Source organism: Acanthochromis polyacanthus, chromosome 7 (genome assembly GCF_021347895.1).
Source record: "Acanthochromis polyacanthus isolate Apoly-LR-REF ecotype Palm Island chromosome 7, KAUST_Apoly_ChrSc, whole genome shotgun sequence".
Classification (NCBI taxonomy): domain Eukaryota; kingdom Metazoa; phylum Chordata; class Actinopteri; family Pomacentridae; genus Acanthochromis; species Acanthochromis polyacanthus.
In genome coordinates, this window is record NC_067119.1 from 11,148,174 (window position 1) to 11,171,209 (window position 23,036).

The window sequence follows — 23,036 nt, forward strand, 5'->3', positions numbered from 1 at the left end:
ATAGATTACAGGGTGAAAGTTTCTCATAAAGGGTTGTCTCTGTTTATCTGGCGCATGTATCTTGGGAACTATTAAACATTATTTCTTGTTTTCCTGTAAGCAGTAATTTGCAGAAACCTCAGACAACACATAGATTCACGTAGACCGTCTCCATTGCCAGTACAGCAGAACAGAAATACATATTTAAATTTGTAAGTTAATCGTATTTGTATCCATCCTTTTAACAATGAACTAAAAGCCATGAAATCAATTTAATTTTTATTTAAAAAAAAACCCAAAACATTTAAATAGCATGTGGTGGCAGGAGTGAATACTAGAATTCCATTTTCACTGTCTCCTGAAAACAACACAAGCAGAATCCCACCAGCGCCGCTACTTGAAATGATGATGCCTCCAAGGTTGCTTTTTCTGGTGTGTGAAAAAGACAGGGGGTGCAGAAACCCTGAACAAAATTGGGTTTTGTCACAAGGGCTTTGCTGTTTGAAGGAGGACTATCAGGCCAGATTAGCTCTACCTCAGTGGTAATGGAACCGGGAGCATTTTGAAAAGCATCCTCCGCCTCAATCTTTAGCCTGAGGTTCTTGGTTTGCTTTACTCAGAGGAGAAGGCGTGGCATAGTGCTGCTATTTTATCTGATTAGAAATGCTACAGACTTAAGCAGCCATTGACAGCAACCTTTCCTTATCTGAAACTGGTCTGGAAAAAGTAAGAATCATAATTCTTGTGTAAAGGTTTCCTCTTTTTCCCCCAGACAGGCCAGGCAGTTTTTTCCCCCCTTAAGGAAAATTTGGATGGCATATAACCCTGTTCATCAAAACTTACTTTCAAGACTTCCTCAGTTTTAAATCTATGTAGTTAAAACTGCTTGTGGAAGTGCTTTGCAAGAGAGCAAATGTGAAAAAAGAATTAATTCAAATTTATTGAACGGATAGCATCTTGATCTCATTTTCAAGGAGGTCCTAAAACACAAATGTAGTGCACATATAAACCAGACTACATTGCATAATATAAACTAGAAATACGCAAATACAGACATCCTGCTCACCTTTTACCACCCACACTACCACTTCAGTTGTTGCAGAAGAAAAAAAAAAGAGCTACAAAGGCCCAAATACTGCATTAATTAAGTTAACATAAAGAGCAACTTCAGATTATTTGCAGCACAAATAAACTACATATTGAAAGCACAAACAAAGTAAAAGCAAAAAGAGTTTGTCTTCAGCTGATAAAATGAAGATGACCTAAAAGCAGCAGGAACAGAGAATAAAGCTTCGAAAAAAGAGGCAGAATACAATAACGTGAAGGTGTTTTGTATTGGAATGACTTGCATCTGACTTCTACAAATAACTTGGAGATATACTAAGATCTTTATACGCCTGAGTGGATATAAAGATCAACATGAGACCAAAAACTGTTTCGAATAGGAAGGATAATATGAAAATAAACACTTTTTAAAAAGGAAATGAATCCTCTGAAATTGCCCCCAAACACCTTAAAACAGATCTACACAGAGAACTCTATACAAATTAATGGGCTTTTTTTTTTGTTTGTTTAGTTTAGTTTAGTTTTTTATAGTAACAAAATGAATGTGGGACTTCAAGGAGAGTTCAGGGACAATCCGAAATCTGAGAAATTGAACCAAAACAATCTCACTCAGCAGACGACCCGGTATCAATAAGAGTATGCAGGAACGGAAGAAAATCGAAGAAAGGAAAGGGAATAGTTGCATTTAATCTGTATAATATCGGCATCAGCATTTGCTATTGAGAATGCCTTACTCATCATCTCGTTCACAGCTCAGTTATTGTTCTCGCTGAGATCTTATTATTGAAGTGTTTCCGTCACATTATTTCCTCCCATCTTCCAAGTGTGCAATTAATAACCAAATCTGACTTCTTATTCTTTTGGTTGCACTTCTCACAGTTAGACTGAAATCTAGACTCGATTACTGAGTAGAAGGAACAATGAAGCTTCTGGGTCTGCATGTAAAACAACATTTAAGGGCCACAGGAGGTAAGAAAAAAAGTTGGACTCTCAACAGGACATTTGCCAGCGTGACACATACAACGGGGAAGTATTTGTGCATGAAAGTTAATGTGCCCGTGAATCGTAGGGGATGATGGCAATAACAAATGTGAGTCTGTGTCAACCTGTCAGCCTGCATGGTTGTGTGTCCATTCTTGAGAGGCTGTTTGTCATTTAAAAACAAAAAAAAAAAACTGTGAGGGTGAATCCTGCTGTGTGTGACCAGGAGGCTTGTAGCAACAGGAGGGGTAAACAAGCTGACCTTTACAGCTTTGATCACCCCGGAGGAAGGAGGTGGGCCGTGGATGTCAGCAAGAAGGTTAGGAGGAGGAGGGAAATGGAGGGAGAGATCCAGTCTATTCCCGCGTAGGAAATGTATACTGCTAGGTTTGTCAATATGTGTGCTCATAGATATCTGTGCTCATCTATGGAGTCGTCCCTTACCTCAGCCAGCGGTACGATGCCCTGTATGTCGGCGTTGCTGATGTAGAGGTGCGAGACTTTCTCTGCTTGCCTGGGGGCCGTCTGCGCGCCGGCTGGGTATTCAATGTTCCAGTGCAGAGTCTGGGTTGGCACCAGGTTAATCACGTTATCCACCTCAAATTCCAGCTGCATCACCTCATACGAGCGACTTTCCAATCTGCAAAGACACGGAGAGGTTAGAGATATGTTTAGTGACTGCATAGGATGCCTTATATGCATCTAGAATCATTTTAATCATTTTAATACAGGAGTCATACGTTCTGTGTCTCCAGATATTATGAAACAAGTGCCTTTGTGCTTCTGAGTGAGGAAGAATCTCTCGAGCTGAAATCCCCAATTTGCATCCACATTAAGCATCTACTGATTGTTTTTAAAATACTAATCATGATGACAATAATAACAGAATGAGGGTTAGAGACTGTGTGATAAAGAGATACTGAAAAATATTTCTGTTTCAAAGTAGTAGTAGTAGTTCAATCCGTTGTGTTTGTTTGGCATATTGCTATGTTAAGAGAGGTTCAGTGTGAAAGAGGTTTGACATAGCCAGGCTTTCTTTTGCCTTAACTGACTCAACAGAACCTAAGACTAAAGGATAGCGGAAATCACAACAATGGTTATCAACTCTTTATCAACCCAGGCTTTTCTTAAAGGGCGTTGTGCATGTTCCTATAAAAGACACGTTTGATATATCTTTTGGCCTTTCTTCTGCACAAAATGAACTCATTGCACGCTACCTGTTGAGTTAAAAGGAACAAGTTTGGAGACAATCACAGGAACTTTGAACTGATGACTATTAGCATCCATAAACCTCTGCTTGAATCGTTGTTTTTATCTGTCCCTATGCAGAAATGTGGAAAAAATAGAAGAAAAAAAAAACACCTGTGGGATTTAATAAGTCTGCTCTCGTTTATCCCAGTTGAATATATCACTTATTTGTTGGCCTGACGTCAATAAATCTCATTTAAGTCTTTATCGTGGTGTTCCTTTAGTGAAACTCTCACAATGCTCTCTGCTTGCCAGCACCAAAGTGCCTAAACAGTAAGAGGCACAACCAGGTCCTATAGTTAGCCTACAATACTATAAGTGCATAGTGGGCTGGCAGATACAAAATATTAAAGGGCTCGGTTAGGGAGTAAATAAAAATAAATAAATAAAAACAAACAAAAAAACAACAACTTGACTGCAACATCCCTAAAACATCCACTAAGGCAAAAAGCACTATCACTGCAAATAAGGCAAGAGATAATAATGCATTTAGGTCTGACACTGTCCCATATGGAGGATACGTGGAAATCAAACACAAATGTATTAACTGAATATTCTCTGCAACAGATTCCACAGAATTAATCAGGTTTCTAACTTGTGTTCTATTAGTTGCAGTACTAGCAATGCCAAATGGACCAGACAGCCAATCAGCGCAAAGCATAAAAAAAAAAATGTATGACTTTTCTTCATTACCAGCTGAATGCATGTGTGGCTATGCAACTGCATGGCTTCATTCAATGACATATCTACCATATGACTCAACAGATCGGCGGATATAAAAATGAGCTACCATGGTGACCTAATAGATTAAAGGAGAGACACCTTAACGATACTGAAAACTCTGCCTTTAAGCTCAACATAATCATACCTCGCTCACCAATAAATCCTGCTTTGTAACACATATCTCAGTAGTATTGCTTAAAATGTTTTGCATGCAGGCTCATCACTGTATCTTCAGCTTTGCTTCTGATGGGTCAAACCTCTAAAGCCTAATTAATGCTTCATATAGGGATTGTTTAACACAAACCAAACCTTGAAATGTAAAAATGGCTACTGCAGCTGTATGCGGTTATGTGCCCGACTACTTTCTTGGCCGGGAATAACAAGGCCTTGTCATCATTGTGAGGTTGCAATCGGAACATATTTCATTTTTTGTTTGGATTAAAAAAAAAACAGGATGTAATATGTTAATTAGTGAGCTGTAGAAGTGCTGGAAGGTGGAGTGTTATATCGAGCCAAGTTTACTGCTTCTCCCTGTTTCCAGTCTTTGTGCTAAGGTAAGTCAATTAACTCCTGGCTGTAGCTTCATATTTAATGGGCAAATATTCAAGACGTATTGATCTGCTCATCCAGTTTTTAAGAAGAAACGGCAAGAGTCTATTTCCCAAAATGTCAGATTATTACTTTGAAGTGCTCCTGGTTTTTGGACACTGGTAATAATCCTACTCTGTGACCTAAAAAAAATTAGAATACAGACAATCAATGCTGAACATACAGTGTTAACGTCAGCTGCAGAAACTGGGCATCATAGACTTAAACATTATTATGAGGCCTGTTAGCTCAGCAAGCATTAACTCTAAGGCTTACAGGTTTACTGCTTCGGGTGCCACTATTCAACGTAAAAATATACATTTAATGGTTTGGTTAAGTGCCTTGTGGGGCACATGAGAAGCTTTCTCAGGTGAAAAAAACAATACACTTAATGAGCTATAATTTTTTTGGTATGTATGATTCAGTTTAAACTTTTACTTGGCAAACTACGGCAATTTGAAAAAAAAATGTAAAAAAAAAAACTTCCCTTCACTTTTCCCTCTCTATCCTTATCTTGATTCATGTGTACAGAAATGTGTCTGTCATTTTGACAGCTTGGATTCCTGCTGCACGCCATGCCCTTACAACTTTGCAGACTGTCATTACCTGCTTTGCGTCTCGGCTTGCCAGACATCGGGATTCTATCTGCTGCTACTGTGAATTACACCTCATTCTATCATTTGTCACTACACAAATCCTTTGCATCTTCCACTTCTAGACTCCAGCCATCTGTGTTATAGTTAGAGCCTGTGCTGCGTCATCCCCAGTAGTGGAGATTGTGGTCAGATTCAGAAGGAATTAATGAATGAATGACTAAAAAGTAACAACAATGTGCCACTTTGAACACAAAGTGAAAGACGGACACTGTGTCTTGAATAAAATGTTGTCTGCAATATGAGAGTACATTTTCTGTGGTCGACTTAACAGTGAAAAATACCCAACTTGCAGCTCACAGTAAGTGCAACACAAAAGGTCTCCTGGGTGGGATTTTGGAGATAAACATTCAACACACACCACAGGCGACTGTTTCACTGCATCAGGAAAAAAAGATAATTTAGATACAACTTAGTAACTGTAAAATCTGTGTGTGGCTGTGTTTCTTACTTTAAAACTCAGTCTCCTGTCCTTGTTACCACCACAATCCATTTGGCATGTTATACTAGCCAAATGGTCGGTGGCTAGTGGAACATGAATTAGAGAGAAAGAGTGCAAGCAGCTGTAAATTGATTTTCGAATCAGCTACATGTGCACACTCACACAGATATATGGGGGTTGAAGGTCGTGACAAAGCCAATTGCTGAGGGTTTGTGATATCTGCTGTGTCTGTCTGTGTGTGTGTGTGTCGAGGGAGGTGAGGTGAGCGATGTGTTGCCCAGATAGATTAACGAGAGAAAACTGATGGGTGTCAGCTCCCCTTGACCTCGTCCAGATCCCCCATAATGCTTGCTTTTCTTTAATCTGTCTCTGCCCATCTGTCTGTCTTTCTCTGTCTCTGTCACAACCTGACCTAAACCATTTGTTAAAGGTGGGTGTCGTGTAGCAGCATTAGTGTGGACCAAATACAGCTACGAGCAAATGACACTACAGTAAATTCCCGGAATATCTTCCTTTTCTGTAAGTCCATGTCATTCCCATGATTTCACAGATGAAGAAGCTGGTAAAATCACAGACTTGTTTTTCTCCTGAATGTACTTGTGGGCTCAAACAGTCATAAATCAGAATAGAATCGAAGTTTTGCTCCTCTTTAGCAAGTCCTTGCCTTATTTTATCCATTACTGAATTATAGTGAGCTGTGACAAGCTGCTATTTTGGTTCTGTCAAAGGGACAAAGAGAAAGAGTCCACATTCTTAATTTAAAAATTACTAACCCTAGCTCAACGAAATTACTGAAACTGAACCGTGTCACAAATGGTTCAATAAACTTTCAGGTTTTAGATAGGAAGAATTTCTTGGATCTTTTGGTCAGCGCTGAGCTTTAAGAGCACAATTCATACATCTCAATGCTGTCTTTATATTATATGGGGTAGATGGCCATTCATCCATCCATCCACCCATCCATCCATCCTCGAAAGCTTTTTTGAGGTTGGGTCGCTGTGGCAGCAGATTAAATACGGCATTCTAGACATCCCTCTCCCCAGCAATACATTCCAGATCCCACTGAGGGATCCCAAGGTGTCCGCAGGCCAGCTGAGGTGTATAATCTTTCTTGTGAGTCCTGGTTCTGATGCAAAGGAGCGGTGACTCTACTCAACTACTCTCAGTGGGAGGAAAATCAGCCAGTTGTAGCTACAATCTTGTTCTCTCGGTCATTCCCCAAAGCTCATGAATGTAGGTGAGGGCTGGAACCAACACAGATTGGAAAACTGTGAGCTTCACCTTCTGGCTCAGTTCGTTCTTCACCACGACGGTTCAGCGCAGCACCTGCATTGCAGCTGATACTGCTTCAATTTGTCTATTTTACACTCCATTATTGTGTCACTCGTGAACAGGATCCTGAGGTACTTAAACGGGTTGCCCTGGAGCATCAACTCACCCTCAATACAGAGGGAGAAAACCACTGACTTCCATGACCTCAGACTTGGAGGTGTTGACTTTCACCCAGACTGTTTCACACTCCACTGCAAACCATCCCCCCAGTGCGCACTGAAGAAGCCAACAAAACCATGCCATCTGCAAAAAGCAGGAGATGTGTCTCTGAGGTTTCCAAACCAGACATCACCTCAAGCCCAGTGCACCTTGAGATCAATGAATATCACAAATGGGATTGGAAACAAGGGGCTACCCTGGCGGAGTCCTACACCCACCATGCTGGACATTCACCACATTACTGCAGAGCTGATGTTTACTGGTTTAAAAAAGCACTTTTGCATTGACTACAGATCATCATATGCAATATGTTTGGGTGTAATTACACTTACATGACAGACGTGAGACATCAATGTTTCCTTCAAGCACTTATGTCTTACTAAGAACCGCATCAAAGAACATATATGATCCTCCAGAATAACAGCTTTCCAGGCATAATTTTGACTTGGATATTGATATGAATGCTATTTACTATCTGAAAGTGGTTATTACACGACACGAATGCAGCACTAGTTGATCATATCCACAGAGGCTGTATTTCAGCTACAGTTTCACCTGTCAAATCCAATCCCATTATTGCTGAGTGTAAATGAAAGAAGCAATAACAGTCCTCTGTATGAAAAGGTGTGATAAATAATTTACTAAAGGACACACTGAAATAAACAGCAGTTATACATATTATTACATACTAGCAAAGACAGAAAAGAGGCTTCTTTTTTTTTCTTTTGGATGAACTGATGGGGTTTATTTAGGTTTCATTTCTGGGAGACCAAGATGGTCCACCATTCCTTATGTTGTGTGATGTGTGTGCCCATCAATATAACTTCTTGTTTAACCTCAAAGGACACAGTAGCCCTATTTCATATTTTCCAGGGAGGAAACCCAAAACAGAGCAGAGGTTTAGACACATACACAGTGACACAATGCTCCGTCACTCCTGCTCTCTGTTCCTCTCTCTCTCACACTCACCGACACATGCACACAGGCAATGCACAAGCAACACACTTCCTATCACTGTCTCAAACACACACACACACACACACTTACACATACACACATGTACAAAGAACCACCCGAAAATTATTGAGTGTGTTTGGGTGCAGTGTAATCGCTGGAGCTGAAAAAGCAATGTGTCTGCAGTGACAGGTTCATTCAGGTGTTAGCTCCGTCCCGACCACAAGGCTCCAAAACAATATTGCGCTGTCCTCTAGTGCATACGCATACACAGACACACTCACAATGCACACAGCGCAACATTGTTCTCCAACACTTGAAAGCAACCACACGAAACTGCTGCAGAAGTTCACACTTTATCGCCACCTTTCAGTGTGTTTTCCTTCAGGCAGCGCTGACCGTCAGCTATTACCCCTGTTAGTGACACAGTGGTGCAAGTTTACCATGTTGGTCAGACTGGGCCAACACGCGTCATTTGACCTGGTTTTACAACCCTGTCTCACAAACAGGCCTGCACACTGTTTGGACACTATCTCACTTTGGTAAACGGGTTCTCGTATGAAGGACAAGAATCTTATTTTGCTTTAGTGCCATTTAGATGATAAAATTACTAAAAGATTGAGCTAGAAAAAGGATTACAGGGAAAGAGATTGAGTGACTGGGTGCACAAAAATTTACCAAGTATGGAGCTTGAATACTAAGTATCTCTTTGGATCAGTGTGGAAAACGTAGTTATGAATACTGTAAACTAGTGTACACATCTGGTAAATCTGAACAATGCATGTTGCAGATCAGCTGACTGACTGATCCAATAAATGTATCTTGATACAAAGAAAGCAAAAAGCATAAACATCACTGAACTGTATGTCTCAACTTAGTGTCCTGCAATCCATAATGGATGTTTTGCACCTCACCATGTCCTCAGTATTGACTGTAATCATCTGTGTTTAAGTATTGTTTAATTAATTCCATACTTAAATGATTTTATTTACTATAACCACAAAAACTCAACCACATTGCTGAATGTATTCCAGGGTTTCATGGACTGATTCAAAATCTGCATAGGGTATATCTCAAACTATCTACCTGCTGTAGCTATGTATCTAAGTAACTGCTTATTTGTCTACATAATGCTGCCTGAAGTCAAATTTTTGCATCAGTATCCTGTGGTAACACTTTGGAAAAGATATCTTCTGATAATTCCACTTTTTATATTGTGGTCTGACAAGATCATTAGCAACTTCAAGATGGCGCCAAACCGCTCTTTTTTTAATTTCAGATATCAATGACGCTCCTTCCAACTGCACACCTAATTAAATGGCTGACAAGATCAGTGTTTGGTTGATTTTGCAACATGTAATGTGTTATTTCATTAATTCAATCAGCTAATTTTCTTTATTTTTGTAATGATGCCTGGTTAGGTAATAGTCAGTAGTGGCTGGTAAATGTGCCACTCCTTCCAAAATTCCAGAGCGTTCTGAGGCCTGGACACTCTTTTACTGGTTGAGTAATTGTGTTGTTTTTGTTTTTATTCTATCTCCAGTGATTTGCCAATTCTCTGCACTGTCTGTCTTCCACACCCACCGACAAGTGTCTTTAGAAATTCTGATCTGAGGCGAAAGTACATAAAACCAGATAAAGAAAAGTGGTTACAGCACAAAACAAATTAGCACAATCCATTACAAAACAACTCTCTGAACACTTCAAAGGGTTAGAACATCTGACGGTGGACTTTTTTCTGACTCACCTGTGTAGCAAGGTAATTGATAGTTTGATAAACAGTAAGACAGACAGACAGATACACATCTTTTTGATACTGAATGTTTCTCTGCCTAGGGATTCTGGCCTGGCTTAGCCTATAAACCCAGATAAAAAGAAACACTTCTGGCAGCAGCTTGTGTCTTGTGAGATGTGCTGGCTGGACTCACACTAGTGTGAAACTTGTTTGGCACTTCTGGAGTCTCAGAGCTGATTAGGCGAGATGATTGACTATTTTTTTCTCTGTTTATCTATTTAGCCATCAATTAAACAATTTAGTTTCTGGGCTGGGTCAACTGAGATAAAATCTTATTTGCAGCCTCACTGATTCTGTTCATCACTTAGTCTTAATCACCTTTTCGTTTCACCATCTCCTTACTGACTCGTCTCTTTTTCCATTTAGCCATTGGATTCTTTATATTGTAGGCTACCCAAGTGGCATGGCTGAGTAAAACGAACGTTAGTTGGTTGGTCTGTCAGACAATTTGATTCCGAGCAACTATTTGATATGTTGATGTGAAATTTTTATTGATATTCATGGTCCCCAAAGGATGAATCCTGCCAACCCTAATGGTCAGAGTTACTCTAGTGTCACCGGTTAGTCAAAATTCTAGCCTCGCCACGCTAGACCCATGTTTCTGAAGGCACAAGGGTCTAGGGCTGTTTGACAGGAAGGGAGGCGGGCTAAAAGGTTGTCTTTCAAATCACTCTGCAGCAATTGGGTAGGTATACAACCAATCAACGCAACGAATAGGCTGACGGAGTTCCTCGAGCGCCGGTGGATTGTGGCTAAGTCCCATTAGCTTCCCAACCAGCGGAGCCAACTGGTATATTAAGGATTTGCCATATCCCGTCAGCATAAGTCCAAATACGTCTTTCTTCTCAATGAAACACTTCAGTGCCGTCCTTTGTTTATCTTTCAAGTTGAATTTTAGCTTCAAATCTTTAAGGGCTGTGGCCAAAGCCGAGTCGAAAGATAACTGTTTATTGTGCGCCGGTTGTTTCTGTCAGAATCGGTGCGCCTCTGTCGTCACTTAGTTACGCCCGCCTTCTGACTCTACACTTCATGGTGATTCGTCCGGCCAGTTTTAGGAGAATCCAGCCTCGAGCCTTATGGAGGGTAACTAGACCCACCCTGGCAGAGAATTAAATTCGTTGCCGTGGGTTGTCTAGCGCGGCAAGTCTATCAAAATTCTTGATTTTTAGTAAAATGTCTGGTTGGATAGATCATTATTTTTAAGTGGGTGAGTTGGAGCATTTCCACTTTGAGCCTGCGTGCATGTTGACATTAGCATTTAGCTCAAAGTACTACTGCTACGTATGAGTGCAGCTTCACAGATCTACAATCATGACCATTAGTCTTATGCACAGTGACATCTTTAAAAGAAGGTAAGAGACAGGGAGGCTTTCAAAACTAAAAATCATGTCACAAAGATACGCACATGCAGTGTACACAATGTGAATTTTGTCGGTTTGCTGTCTTTTCAGCTTACACCCTCCACATTTCTGTAGGAATGCCTCACAGTGTATGTGTGTGTGTGTGTGTGCATGCGGCAGTCATTTGTTGCATGGCGGCATAAAAGAAGACTTGGCACACTGACCCAGGGGGTAGCACAAGGACACACAAATACACGAACCCTGTGACACCTCCAATAGCCTTGCCTTATAGTGGATCCACAGTCAAGGACTCGTCCATCTCTCTGTCACGGCTTTAATAAGAGACACACATTGCATTTCAACTGACTCTTGCACAGATCATTTCTTGAGTGATAAAGTCAAATCTCACATAATTAGGTTCACTGCTGCAACCAATATATGCCACATACACACACGTACACATGCTGCATTATTACCACAGCATCTGATGTGAAACTGAAACTGATTAGATTTACTTCCTCGAGAGAGAGATTTGCCTCATGTGTTCCCTTTAAATTTCCAAATATTCATCAGTGAATATAAATTACGTTTGAAATGAGCTCAAGCATGGTGGTTGATTATGACAGTTATTGAGAATTCTACTCCCCCCCCCCCCCCCAAAAAAAAAAAAAACTTTTACTATTTTCAGAGGAGTTCAGCTCCCCGTGGCTCCTCTGTAATTCAAACACCATTTCTGACCCCTTGCTGGCTTGTCCTCCTGAGGAGAAACAGGAGGTAACTGAAGAAAAATCTCTGTCTTTAAGTCAACCTCAAAGTTGCAAAAAAAAAAAACAAAACACACACACACTTATACAATCCATAAACACACACACACTCATTCACACCATGTAGCAAGTGCAGTGGGGACAGGTTGTCTTATCAAAGTGTGCTGTAGGAAAGTGGTGGTCTCAGGGGAAATTCAAAGGACAATAGAGAACAAACACACACATACACACACCAAGAGACATGCACCGCTGGCAAGAAGAAAGGAAACATCCCCTGGGAGAATACTAGGCAGGAAAGAAAGGATGGAAATGGGAGGAGAACAAGAAAAAGGTGAAGGAACAATTTTTCTCTTGTTGCTCAGAGGAAGTTGTCACTTACAGCATTTCCCCTCAGCAGCTGCACAGCCAGTGGCTGACAGCAGGTGTATGTGTGTGTGTGTGTGTGTGTGTGTGTGTGTGTGTGTGTGTGTGTGTGTGTGTGTGTGTGTGTGTGTGTGTGTGTGTGTGTGTGTGTGTGTGTGTGTGTGTATTACACAGAGAGACACACTGGGGGCTTCATAGGGGAAACAACCAATATGAGAGATGACCGCAAAGAAGAGATAGGTAGGTGAGTAGGCAGGCAGACAGGTAGGTATGGTAGGTATGGAGGATGGTGGGTAGGAAGGGCTAGTTAAGGATTGGAACATAGATGTTGGTAGGGAGAGGGAGGTAGTAGGCATGTAGGTAGATAGGGAATATGCAGTAAGGTAAGTAGGGGTAGATACTAATCACAGTAAGTAGTTGGGATACATTGGTGGGCAGTTGAGTGTATGTATGTAGGTAGATATGTACGTAGGTATATAGTTATGCCGGTAGGTAAGTAGTAGAGGACAGGTAAGAATAGATTGGTGTCTACATAGATAGTTAGGTAGGTATAGGTTGGTAACGGAAGGTAGGTAGCTGTAGGTTGGTAGGTAGGTAAGTAGAAAGGGGTCAATTTAATTTCCTTTTATATTAAATTTATTTATGAAGACACAGAAATGGATAGGTAGAATAGGTCAGTATCTAGATAAGTAATTGGGTAGGGGTAGGTTGTTAAGGGAAGGTAGGTAGCTGTGGTAGGGGTGGGTATTAAGGTAGGTAGGTAAATAGGTAGGTAGGTAGGCAGGCAGGCAGTATGGGTAAGTAAATACTGAGACTTACATATGTACCTAAGGTTGCATACGTAGGTAGGACGGTAGGGATAGTTAGGAATGTAGGTAAATAGGTAGAGGTACTTACATATGTAACTAAGTAGGTGGGAGTCGGTCCGCATATAGGTAAGAGATGGTTGGTAGTTAGGTGTAGGTATGGAAGGTAGGTGGTTAGAAAGGGGTAGGGAGGTTGGTAGGATGGATGGTCTTGGGTTAGATGTGTTGGTTAGTTGGTAGGAGTAGGTAGGTATTTAAAAAGGTAGGGGTAATTAGATATAAAGGCTGTGTAAGTAAGTGGGTAGGGGAGGGGTGGTAGGCAGGGGCAGGTAGGTAGGAAGAGGTCGGTAGATAGGGTTAGGTAGAGTACATAGAGCAGGTATATGTGTAAGTAGTTGGGGTAGGTACATATGTATAGAGAGGAAGGTATGCAGGTAGGGGTAGATAGGAAAATGAACAGTTTGGTAGGTAGGTAGGTAGGTAGGGAGATCAACATTACACACAAACACACTGATATGCACACACAGCTGTCAGAGATGTGTTAGCTGCTACAGGAAGACAGAAAAAGACAGAAGCAAAGGTGAGACGATGCCAGGCGGAACCGCAGGCCGACAACACACTGTCACAGCCATCACCCACCTTCACCTTCACCGTGTCTGTGTGTGTGTGTGAACGAGAGCATGTGTGTGAGCATGTGTGTGACAGCTGGACACAGAGATGCAGCGCACGGTCGCAGACAAACCCTGTCAGTTTGGCTTAAGACAACCCCAAACCATGTGTGTGTGAGTGTTTGTGTACTGTGCACATTTAGTGTGTGTGTGTGTGTGTGTGTGTGTTTTTCATCCCAGCCTGGCAGTCCATCAGCCATTCACACTTAATTTCAACACCTCAACGTGCACTTGGTTGCACATGTGAAACCATGCATCCATCCAGCACGCACATCCGCTGAGTCTTTTTAACCTGGTTTAGCCACCACTGACCGCCTGTCAGATCTGGGTTGCCATCAGTTATCAAACCCTATAATGTCAGGGGAAATGGGAAAAAGAGGATGGAGAGAGAGACAGTGAGAGAGAGAGAAGGAAATCTGGTGCTAAATTTAAACTCTCCAGTAGGACAAGCCATTGGAGTTACCCACATCATCAGAGAGTCAGACACTAAATACTTAATGAGTGATCTTGTTGACACAAAATATGAAGCAGAAGTTATGTTACCAATGTAGGTAACCTCATCTACATCTAAATTAGTGAGGATTGGTGAGCCAGTTCATTCTCCCTTCTTTTAAAATATGTACTTATCATGTTCTTTCCTGTATTTGTAGAAAGCTGTAAATGTTGCTGCTTGCTTTTGATAAATAATTGTTGCCATCATATCATGTGCAGTCAAATTATTTAATAAATGAACAGCAATTATTTTAAATTATTAAGAAAGCAGTCATGGCTTTCATGAAGCAAGTGTAAAGGTTGCAAACAGATCTTTAATAATATGAGAGTTGATATGATTGTTTGTGGCACCGATTTATAAAATATAAAATTAAGCATGTAATTTAATTTGTTCATTTCACAGCTGGTTAATGACTTAATGAAAGTGTATTTAAATGATTATCATTTGTTTTTTTTATTCTTATGATAAAAAATTCAAACTTGCAGATGTTTTCTCACTTTATCTTCAATGTGCAAACTCACATTCACAGATTTGCAAATGGACATTATTAATGACATAAAATTGCGTTTTTGGACATACATTTTTCAGACAAATTGTCTTAATTTATGCCCAACATCTGTGCTGTTTTGCATCCAGCTTTGATTCCAGTGATAGACATACATACACACACATACACACACACACACACACACACACACACACAAATATAAATAATACAGAAGAGAAATTTAGAAATATACTACTAAGGAAATGCAGTAATATGACCAACAAAAAACAGACCAAGGGGCACACAGAGAGAAGAAAAAATACAGAAAAACACTTGTGCTGTTTATGCAAAACTATCTAATTCATCCTCAAACACCATCACACATACACACATGCAGCGACGAGAACACACAACATGAAAGTTTACCTTCATTTAATTTGAAACAGATAACTGCCAAATGCTGTTCCAACATACCCTTCAGCTTTATTGGCAATTTCAAAACTGACACAGAAGTAAATAACTAAACAAACTTTTTTGTCTGACAGATAATTTCTCATTTTGCATTATTACACTTTTTTTTTTGTCAACACTGCCTGTAAAGCACAGAGAAGACGAGAGAAACTATTTGTGTGAGTGTGAGACAGCAGGAGCGAGTGTGTGTCCAAGCTGTCAAGAATACAGTGAGGTTGTCACTGAGAGGACAGAGGGGACTCTGGGGGAATGAGTTTGCAGAAAACAAAGGACACGCACACACACACACACACACACACACACACACACACACACATAGACACTCATAAACCAGCATACATATTACACCATACACACACAGAAACACACAGGCTGCTTCAGGTCGACTATAAAGCGCATTTTGACACATCAAACACATTTACATACACCGTGTTCCCGCGCTGGTTCATTAAAATGTGCACATATGACCCACTAACACATGCTCTCAAGGTGAAAGTTAAGGAGATTTAAGAGGACAGATCAATAGTACTGAGCAGCTAAAGAGAGACACAGTGACGCTGAGACAGTGGTCTTGTTAGTTACAGCTTCTCTCCTCCTCGTTGCTGTCTCCCTCTGTGCGTGAATTTTCTGGTTTCAGTGCTACAAAGCGTTCCGCAGCGCAGTGCTGAGGTATTTTTCATGAGCATTTTCGACTCCAGGACTCCATTTCCACTATTCTTTTCCTCATTTAGAGTCTTATTAAAATTGCACTCAGCTCGATTTATCAGATAACTTCACTAAGCCTTTTATCTGCGATCGTTCTACAACACACAGAGCATTAGAAGACTCCACAGTTTGCAAATAAAAAAAAATAAAAAAAACACGGAGTTGATATTAACCAGCTATATCTTTCTATGTGACTTGCATTAGATCACATATGGGAGTTTCTAATGTGTAAAATATTCACTGTATATGTAGTTCAGTTGTTTTTTTTTTTACTTTATATATACTCATTCTGACAACCAAAACAAATGTGTTTAGGCAATCCAAAGCCCCATCAAGTGATGCTGAACCTGATCTCTGGTGCCTGAAGTAAAAGTAAGTAAGTATTAGCAGTAAAATATCATTTAATGATTAAAGGAAAGTTAAAAGTTGATCTCCATGACTGATATAATAGTACAAATTCCACCATTAGACTTCTAATACTAAGCATGATAGTGTCAGCAGCATGTTACTGTTGTAGCTGCTGCAACTTCGAACAAATGGTTTAATATACAGGGACGCCAGGTAAATGTGTCTGCTTGTCTTGGTCTCTGATCATTGATTTTAGGTGAGATATTGGATCATTTGAACATTTATTCAAATGAAACCATGTCAGTAGTTAAAAGGTGGAGAAAAGAAACACTATTTGGTTGAGCTGTAAAGTTAAAATGTGACCCTGACTACACAATTCCTTTGGTAGAATGTCGGAATCCAAAAAAGGCTCTTCACATCACCGATTTAATCCTTTGCAACGTGTTGTTTTTCAAAAGCTTGTTATTTTATCCATTGTGTAAAATTGTCACCTAAAAACTGAGCTATCAACTAAATGGCAAGGGTAGAAAGTGTCGTATTTCCCTTTGAAATGTAGTAGCGTGAAAGCTTAAAGTAGCAAAAAATGTAAATACTCAAGTGAAGTAGCTCAAAATGACTTGAGCATACGTGTTTAGTTGTATTGTTGTATGTACTCTTGTCCACATGGACGTCCTACTAAAGATTTTGAGTGGACACAAGTAAATAACTGTTAAAGCAAATTAAAAATACATGAAGGCAGTTTGTGGGAAACAGTAATGCACCAACTGCATTAAAAATACAATTAAAAAACAAGCAACTACATGTCAGGCATCAGTAAATTGCACTTTCATAATGGAGTATTCTGATGTAGAACAAGTGCTGCAGATCTCTTAACATTAGTTTCTGTGGCTCCCCTATGATGTGAATATAAATTTCTCTTTAATTCTCCAAATCTGTCACTTCCATTGATCTAAAAGAATAGAATTGATATAAAAGAAAAGACTTCCATTGTGTCTTGTACTGACTGCTGTGTAATATCATATATGTACTTCTGTCTACCATTATGTACATGCGCCTCCCTTGAGAGGAAACATCGTTCCTTGTATTATTTCTCGCTGTCTTTTTTATTCCCTTTTCGCTTCTCGTCTCTTTCCATTTCCACCTTCCATTTTGGATGTTGTACTCGTTGCATGTACACTCTCTTTCTCTCTATCTCCCTCTCACACCCGCTAGGTCCGCTGTATCCTTGTCTGATTGCACATAGGCCTTTCTCCGACATGCACGGACCCCCTGTCAAGCACTTAGAAACACACACACAGACATATGCCATCTCTTATTCTTGTTCGCTCTTTCTTATTCATACCTACCCCCTACCTGCACCGCCGAATAGCCGCCACTCACTCTGTCTAACACGCACACATGCATGTGCACACTTTGACTGAACACACACTGTCTGCTTTTATCATTCACCCTCAAGGAAAACTACACACGCCCCCCTCCCTCTTTCCTCATTTTAACAACAGTTACACATTCTCTCTTTCCGTCGTGTACACTCGAGGGGACAAACGCAGACCCCCCACCCGGATCTGCACCAATATGCAACATGCAAATGCTTTTAAGAGCGGCCCAGCGAAGAGACGCGAGTGTCTCTGCACCTGTGTGTGTGTGTGCATACTCCCACGTGTCATGTTTTGTCTTTTTTTAAAAAAAATTTCCAGTGTATTTTTATGGATTAAGTGCTTTTGTTTTTGGGGCACACAGCAGGAAAGAGTTGGAGGGAAGATGCGAGAGACGGGAAACATTTAGATAAGCCCAAAGAGTTTCACTGGCATTTATATGCAATTACTTACAACTGGAGATCAAACGCGGTTCATTCAACAAACTAACTTGTCAGGGAAAAGGCTTCGGATTTGCGGCCTTGCGCTGAGTGGAGGAGAAAGCTGTTAGAAAATAAAGCATCTCATTTTCACTTTCCATTTCACCACTCAACAGATGATTCATCACTACAAATTTAAATGAGTTGCATGCGAGCATTTGTCCGTATTCAGTCCGTGTAGGATTCCAATGAAATTCGGTATGTCAGCAAAATGTCAGTGTTTTATTGAAGTGGATACACACTTATGCTCATATTAGTTGGTGACAAAATGAAAAACTAGTATTTAACTAAAACAAAATCTTAAATGTTAAAAGTTGCAGTCCAGATTGGGGCCACATATAGTCCCTTAATGGGCCTTTATTTAGATTACTCACCCTTTAAATTTGTTTTATCCATCAAAATACATCATTCCCGATTTACTGATGGGGAAAACTAGTGTTTTTTGACCACTCTGGTGGTTTCTTTGCTTTTAATCTGCTATTACAAGACTATAAATAACTGAGTGTAGACCATGTTACAACAAAAAAGGCTGTGTCTGTAATTGTATGAGTTAGAATTTGTACCACTATGTTGCTCCTTCTTCATTTCAAACTTTCAAATGAGCCAAAGCCTCCGAGACAGAGAACAAACGAGACAACTGGCCGGTCTGACAGAAGAGACGAAAGAAGAAGCAAAGAAAGAAACCAAGAGACAAACAAATAGAGGATAATGTCGTGACAAAGAGATACGAAGGAGACGGGAAGACAGACCGAGCAGAAGAGATGTAGACATACACACGAAAAGAAGCAAACACGTCAGAAAAGGGAAAGACAGAAAGGTAAGCACAGAGAGAGTCAAGATTTCTCAGTAACATTTTGGGCATTCAACTCCATTAGGACTCTTCTGGTTTGTCTAATTGCTGCAAAATAACAAGATACGAATTATCATCTTGATGAGATACAGATGATGTGCCATTAACAGTGAATTCCCGGAATTCATTTCTGCATATCTCCAAAGATCTCATTAAGTCACACATCTCCTCCCACTCAGTTACTTCATGCAGTTTAAGCCTTTAACATTCACCCCCTATTTTTACGAAAAAAAGCTTGGAAGCACTTTGTTGCAGTGAAAACAATGTGCAGCATGCACTGGTTTGACAAGTATGTGCCTCTGTGGATCATGGGAGAGGAAAGAAGCTGCTGTTTTGCTATGTGTGCACTCTTGTACCGTGATGTTGGTGTCTAAAAATCATTTGCACCTTTTGAATCCTGAGGCTTTGTGCTGTTAAAATATGTATAATCGGGGCAAATGCCATTAAAAACACAGCGGCAGGATTTCCACTCAGTCCCTATTCAGTTAGAGAAGTGTTTGAGGTTTGCATAAAAGCAAAGACTTGAACCTAAAATGTGACAAAATGACAGATATCTGTGCTGTATCTTTCAAGGATTTTCGTGTCATAAAGACGGTTGGCATTTTGCAAGGTGGCCTTGCATACAAATCAGTAATAGGTTAAGTTTTCTGCACATACAAATGCAAAGATTAAACAGAAGTGGCAGAGGTGCAATGAGACCAAAACTCCTGGCAAATGCAAGTGAAACTAACAGGAGCTGGACTGCAAAAACGTGTTGCTTTATGAAAACCTTACATCAAATAACCTTTTCATTTTGTGCTGGTAATTCCTGTATTCTTCCTGCATTGCATGTAATCATCAGTCAAGTGAGGACAACATTATAACTGCTTTCAAAAAGACAGAAGAAAGACTGTGAGGTTTCCTGCTTTCCATTGATAAACATTTTGTCACAAGAGAAAGAAGAAAACAGGTCTGAAACAGGTGATACTCGACTGCGAGGTTCAAACGAAACGGACTTTAAAGAACACGAGGTAGCTTTTTAGTTATTGTTGCAAGTTTTTATAGAATATTTTTGGGTGTTAGTGTCATAGTTGGGGGAAAACTTTTTTGTTTTCCTTTGGGAGTGAATATAAGGCCGCCTCAAAGGGAGAGAGACCTTAGCAGACAGAAATCACCTGGCTGTACACCGTGTCTGCTCAGATTTACACTTTATTGGTTCCTATTGCACTTAAATCCCCTTTCACCAATCTCACACACTCACACAGCCACAGCATCGATCTGTGGGGGCTGTGTGAGAATCTGGTGCAAAAGCAGAGTGACAGCTACCAAACAAACACACATTTTAAAATCAGAAACCCTCACAAGAGCAGTCACACCTGTAACACATCTGACGCCGTCGCCTCAACCTCCATCCCGACTTGATAAACCGTCTCGCTCCCTCTCGCTCTCGACACACACTCAGACAGTCACACACTCTAACCTTTCCTCCGTGCCTGTAATCAGATATTGATTTAATGCGGCTCTAGGTATCACATCCATCTCGTCTTTTTTTGCTCCATCTTCTCTGATATTTTGGTGCTTTTTATGATATTTGTCCGGGGGAGGCAAAGACACGCCTTTTGAGATATGGGCCACTTGGCCCTGCTGGGACAAAAAAATGAAATTTCTTTGTTTAATTTATATGAGGAATGACCATTTGTCTCTTGGAAGGAAACACAATAATGCATGGCTATTTGAAGCAGAGAGAGCAATGATCCAGACCATTGCACTCCAGACTATTATTATGGCATTGCAGCTTGAGTGTATTATGCTTTGATTTGATACCTTTCTCTTTTTATTTACCCCCATGTGAGGAGGGCACAGGTTATGCTCAGCGAAAGGAGAGGGGAAAAGGGGGCTTATTTGCACCTTGCAGTTTTATGTTTTGTTAGAGAGCTAGTTAACAAAAACACAATTGTCATCATTATGGTCAAATTTCATTAGTGCCGCTTAAAACTATAACTGTTAGTCATTTTGAAAGGCTCATTTGACAAAGATGCACAGCATTGACTCACTGTGGAAGCAAAACAAAAATGTAAACATTTTAGCACAGTGGCGTGTTAAACATAAAAATATAAAACTGTTATCTACTCCATGCTGTCATTTAGGGAGTAAGAAGAGCCAGGAGGGTTTTAAGTAATCTCCGTCTTGTGGCTTTTTTGCTTGAATAGGACTCAACTCCCACAGTGAACATTAACCGTGGCATATGCAAAATAGCCTGCATAAAGTCTGTGGGTTTTTTTTCGTAATTTTGTTTGTAATGGCACCAAATGAAACACTACAAAATTCCCTCCAGTGGCCTTCCTACTGTTTAATGACCAGTTATGTTTGCCTATTATATTCTCTGCACTCTGGAAAAAGAAATCTATACCAATCTCTGTGTGGAAATAAAGAATCTAATTTACTTTACAAGTAGGGGGGAGATGTAGAGAGATTAATTAGTCGAGCTGATGTTACGGCTTTGAAAAAAGTAAACAAAACAAAAAAGCCATTATATACCTTTAACTTGATAGAGACAGCGGAGGGAGGGAATGAATGTGGGGAAAGACGTGCAGCAAATGGGAAATCTGGGACTCGAACCGGGGACTCATCGTTCAGGACATTCACCTTAAGCACTCTCCCCGGATCAGCTGCAATGACATTGTGTACATCTCCTTTGTCTGGTCTGACCTGTCGAGGCCTCATGGACACCTAAAGATACCACGAACATGCAAACCAATCACTGGTCATGACTGTTTTTACTGACTGTCCCTTCTCTACCCTTTGTCCATCTGTATAAATTTTCTACTCTAATGTTCTGGGTCAGCTTCACAGACTCAAACTCTGTGTTGGTAAGTCCACCATATGCCAGAATACCAATAAAACACCCACTACAACAAACTGTGGATGGGTGAATTTCGTCAACTAGTAGTCTGCACCAATGTTTAGGTAGGTGGTACATCTTAAAGTAACAACCATGATAATCAGGACCAAAGAGGTCCCAGTGAGAACGTTGCTCAGAGCATCACGTTGGCTTCTTCCTACAGTCCACCCTGCTGTTGTCTCTTCACCAGCACACAAAATAGACATATGCAATGTCAAAGAAGATTTTGCATAGGTTGTCAGGGTTCTAATCACATGAGCCAGCTTCAAAGAGCCTTGTGAGCCCATGACCCTGTCAGCTCTTTACCGGTTGTCTTCCTTGGATCAATTTTTGTTTGGTACGAAAGACTGCCGATCAGGAATACCCCATATGACCTGCCATTTTGGAGATGCTCTGATCCAGCATCATCTTGCCACGATTTCACCCTAGTTAAAGCCACCAAACACTTGCCCATTTTCCTGCTTCTTACACATCAGCTTCAAGAACTGACCGGCTGCATAATATATCCCACTCCTCGATAGCAGCCATTTTAATGAGATAATCAATGTTATTCACTTCACCTGTCAGTGGATTTAATGTTGTGGCTGGTCGATGTAAAGGAAAGGCAGAAATATTGCTAAGGAAGGAAGAAGACTGGGAAAGGGAGGGAGCTCTTAGACTAGCCAACACCATAAACTGAACAATAATGAAGAAAAACAGCAGAGAGGAACAAGAAAGAACTTTTTTTTCATCATGCAATTACAAATAGACACACGCTGTGAGAAATTACGAGAAATGAAAAGAGTAGTAAAGACTTTTGATGTGCTTTAATGAAACATATCGCAACAAAACAGGAGAGTAAATAGCTAAAGTTGGATGTACGTTGCTTGTGCACTGACTCGCCTGCAGCACTCTGCTTGAACTACAACAACAGAAACTCTGACTAGCACACGTCATAACATTATTAGATGCAGAGGAGTGCAGGTAAGCAGACAGGATGGGAAATGGTAGACAGGAAAATAAGATGTAGATATAGATGGAAGGACTCAAAGGTGAACATATGAAGGAATGATAGAAAGTGGGAGCAACAAAAAAAGTTAAATGTGG

General features: G+C 40.4%; 1 protein-coding gene across 1 annotated transcript in view; it reads right to left on the minus strand.

Annotated features, from left to right (window-relative positions):
• The window catches only part of si:dkey-215k6.1 (transmembrane protein 132C), a 297,116-nt gene that overhangs the window by 80,480 nt on the left and 193,600 nt on the right, over positions 1–23,036 (minus strand). Inside the window, exon 5 of the mRNA XM_022191477.2 lies at positions 2,470–2,665. Coding sequence (XP_022047169.1) covers positions 2,470–2,665 — 196 coding nt within the window. The remainder of the gene's footprint in view (positions 1–2,469; positions 2,666–23,036) is intronic.